Source organism: Empidonax traillii, unplaced genomic scaffold (assembly GCF_003031625.1).
Source record: "Empidonax traillii isolate 1590-97213 ecotype Southwest subspecies unplaced genomic scaffold, ASM303162v1 scaffold967:size223382, whole genome shotgun sequence".
NCBI classification, from domain to species: Eukaryota; Metazoa; Chordata; class Aves; order Passeriformes; family Tyrannidae; genus Empidonax; species Empidonax traillii.
In genome coordinates this window covers 58,288-60,288 of record NW_020956160.1, presented here as the reverse complement: position 1 = coordinate 60,288, position 2,001 = coordinate 58,288, and the positions used below count along the sequence as shown (strand labels likewise).

The window sequence follows — 2,001 nt, the reverse complement described above, 5'->3', positions numbered from 1 at the left end:
GGCAAATAAGGAACGGAAATACTCATGCTGATGGAATGTACTGATGTAAGAAAGGGCCAAAAATCTGATGTGCTATAAATAAAGAAAATAATAGTTTTTAGCTGAAAATGTGCACTGGTGTTTGTTTATTATTTTAGAGACTTTTGAGATTCCGAAAAGTGGTAATGTTGCAAAATATGTAGGACTACAATCCTTTTTCTAAAAATAGATACTCTCTCTAAATTATCTGATTTGGCATGTAGATAGACAAACATTGACTGGAAAAAATACTCCACTTCTGAAGGAAGGATACTTATATATATATTATAGTGTATTTATAATTCTCTTTTGAAAAGCTAAGCAGAATTTCAGTTCCATGTATTATTTCAGTTGGAGGTATCTAAACTATATAAGTTATCAGTAACACTGACTTTAAAGGTGACTCCCGTCATTAAGAACCTGCCTCTGTGCTTTTATTGGCTTTTAGTGATCAGCCTGGGTAAGGACTAATAATCTTTAGAAGCCGAAGAATTTGTACAGTTTGTGGGAAAGATGTGCAGACAAACTCATCATTAAAAAGAAAAAAAAAAAATTTTCTCTCTGTCTCAGTGGGATCAGTGTATCTCTGTCAGCACAATCTCCATCTGCTGCTTTTCTACAAATGTGACTGTATTTGTTTACCTTCAGGCAAACCAGGCAAAGCATTGTTATGTGGAATAATAAATTCAAGTTTTGAACTCTACAGCATTATATTCTGGTCTAAAGGACAGTACCTGGGGCAGTGAGACCTCTTTGATTGTAAAATTGATTACATACAGAGACTCGGGAAAATGGTGTAGTGGCTGTAGCTGTCACTGGATGGACTCTTGTTTGGAATATTTGCTTTTGGTGGGAATGAAAATAAGGGACATGTTGCTCTGAAAGCCTTGCTGAGTATGTTACTTGGGAAGTCTGTGCACTCGAGGTTTGAAGCTGGAAAAGAGAGGAAGGGAAGCACGAATGGGTGCAAGATCTACAACTCCGCTGAGGCTTTAGCTGGGCTCCCCTGGTGTTAAGGAAAGGGAGGTCTCACAATGGAGTGGCTGAGCAATCGCACTGTCCTTGGGTCCAGCTGGGCCTGTGTTCTCTTTTGTCAGTCTTCCTTTTGTGTTGGTTTAATAACCAGTTGCATTGTTAATGTGCAACGACTGGTTGTTTTTTATAAGACACTTTTTTGTTTCTTTTAAACTAGAAAGATGAAAACTACAGAAGCCTACCACGAGATACTAGTAGCTGGTCTAACCAGTTTCAGAGAGACAATGCTCGTTCATCGTTAAGTGCCAGTCATCCCATGGTGGACAAGTGGCTGGAGAGGCAAGAACAGGTAATATATATGTGTATATATATATTACTTTATCAATCTAATCTTTATGCTACTCCAAGCTATTACAAAGAAGTGTATTCTTATGTGATACAGGCTCTCTAAGCATGATAGAAGCACCAGCAGTCTACTGACTAAATATATATCTGGAATTCCTCTTGCTTCCAAAAATCCTGCCTTAAGATTGAAATGCACACCTGCAAATTATTTAATTTTTGAGTCAAAAGCACATTTATATAATATGAGGAGTGCTGCTGTTCCTCACAACTGATACCAACATGGTTATTTTAATGAATATTATTTTGGTAAGCATTTAGCCATTGCAATCTAATCATGTTCTTACAGAGTAGACATATGTTAGTTTTGACACTGCACTTTTAAATGCTTGTTATTTTAAACAACAAAAATATACATTAACTATAAATTTGAAGACTGTTATCATATTTATTTAGTGTACATTTATACTGCTTTTGATCTTGGGCTTTTTTGAGACAGTAAGTAATTCCAAGTTGTGGTTTGTTTGGTGGTGGGTGGTTTTTTTTGTTGTTGTTGTTTTTTTTGGTTGTTGTTGGTTTTTTTTTGTTTGGTTGGTTGGGTTTTTTTTGTTTGTTTGGTTTTTTTTGTTTTGTTTTGTTTTTGTTTTTGTTTTTTTTTTTTTTTTT

At 35.5% G+C, this 2,001-nt stretch overlaps 1 protein-coding gene across 1 annotated transcript in view; it reads left to right on the top strand.

Moving 5' to 3' along the window:
* Positions 1-2,001, top strand: part of LOC114067796 (partitioning defective 3 homolog) — a gene marked incomplete at its 3' end in the record, with an annotated part of 210,313 nt that overhangs the window by 155,808 nt on the left and 52,504 nt on the right. The window contains exon 5 of the mRNA XM_027903476.1: positions 1,211-1,342. Within this exon, the coding sequence (XP_027759277.1) occupies positions 1,211-1,342 (132 nt within the window). The remainder of the gene's footprint in view (positions 1-1,210; positions 1,343-2,001) is intronic.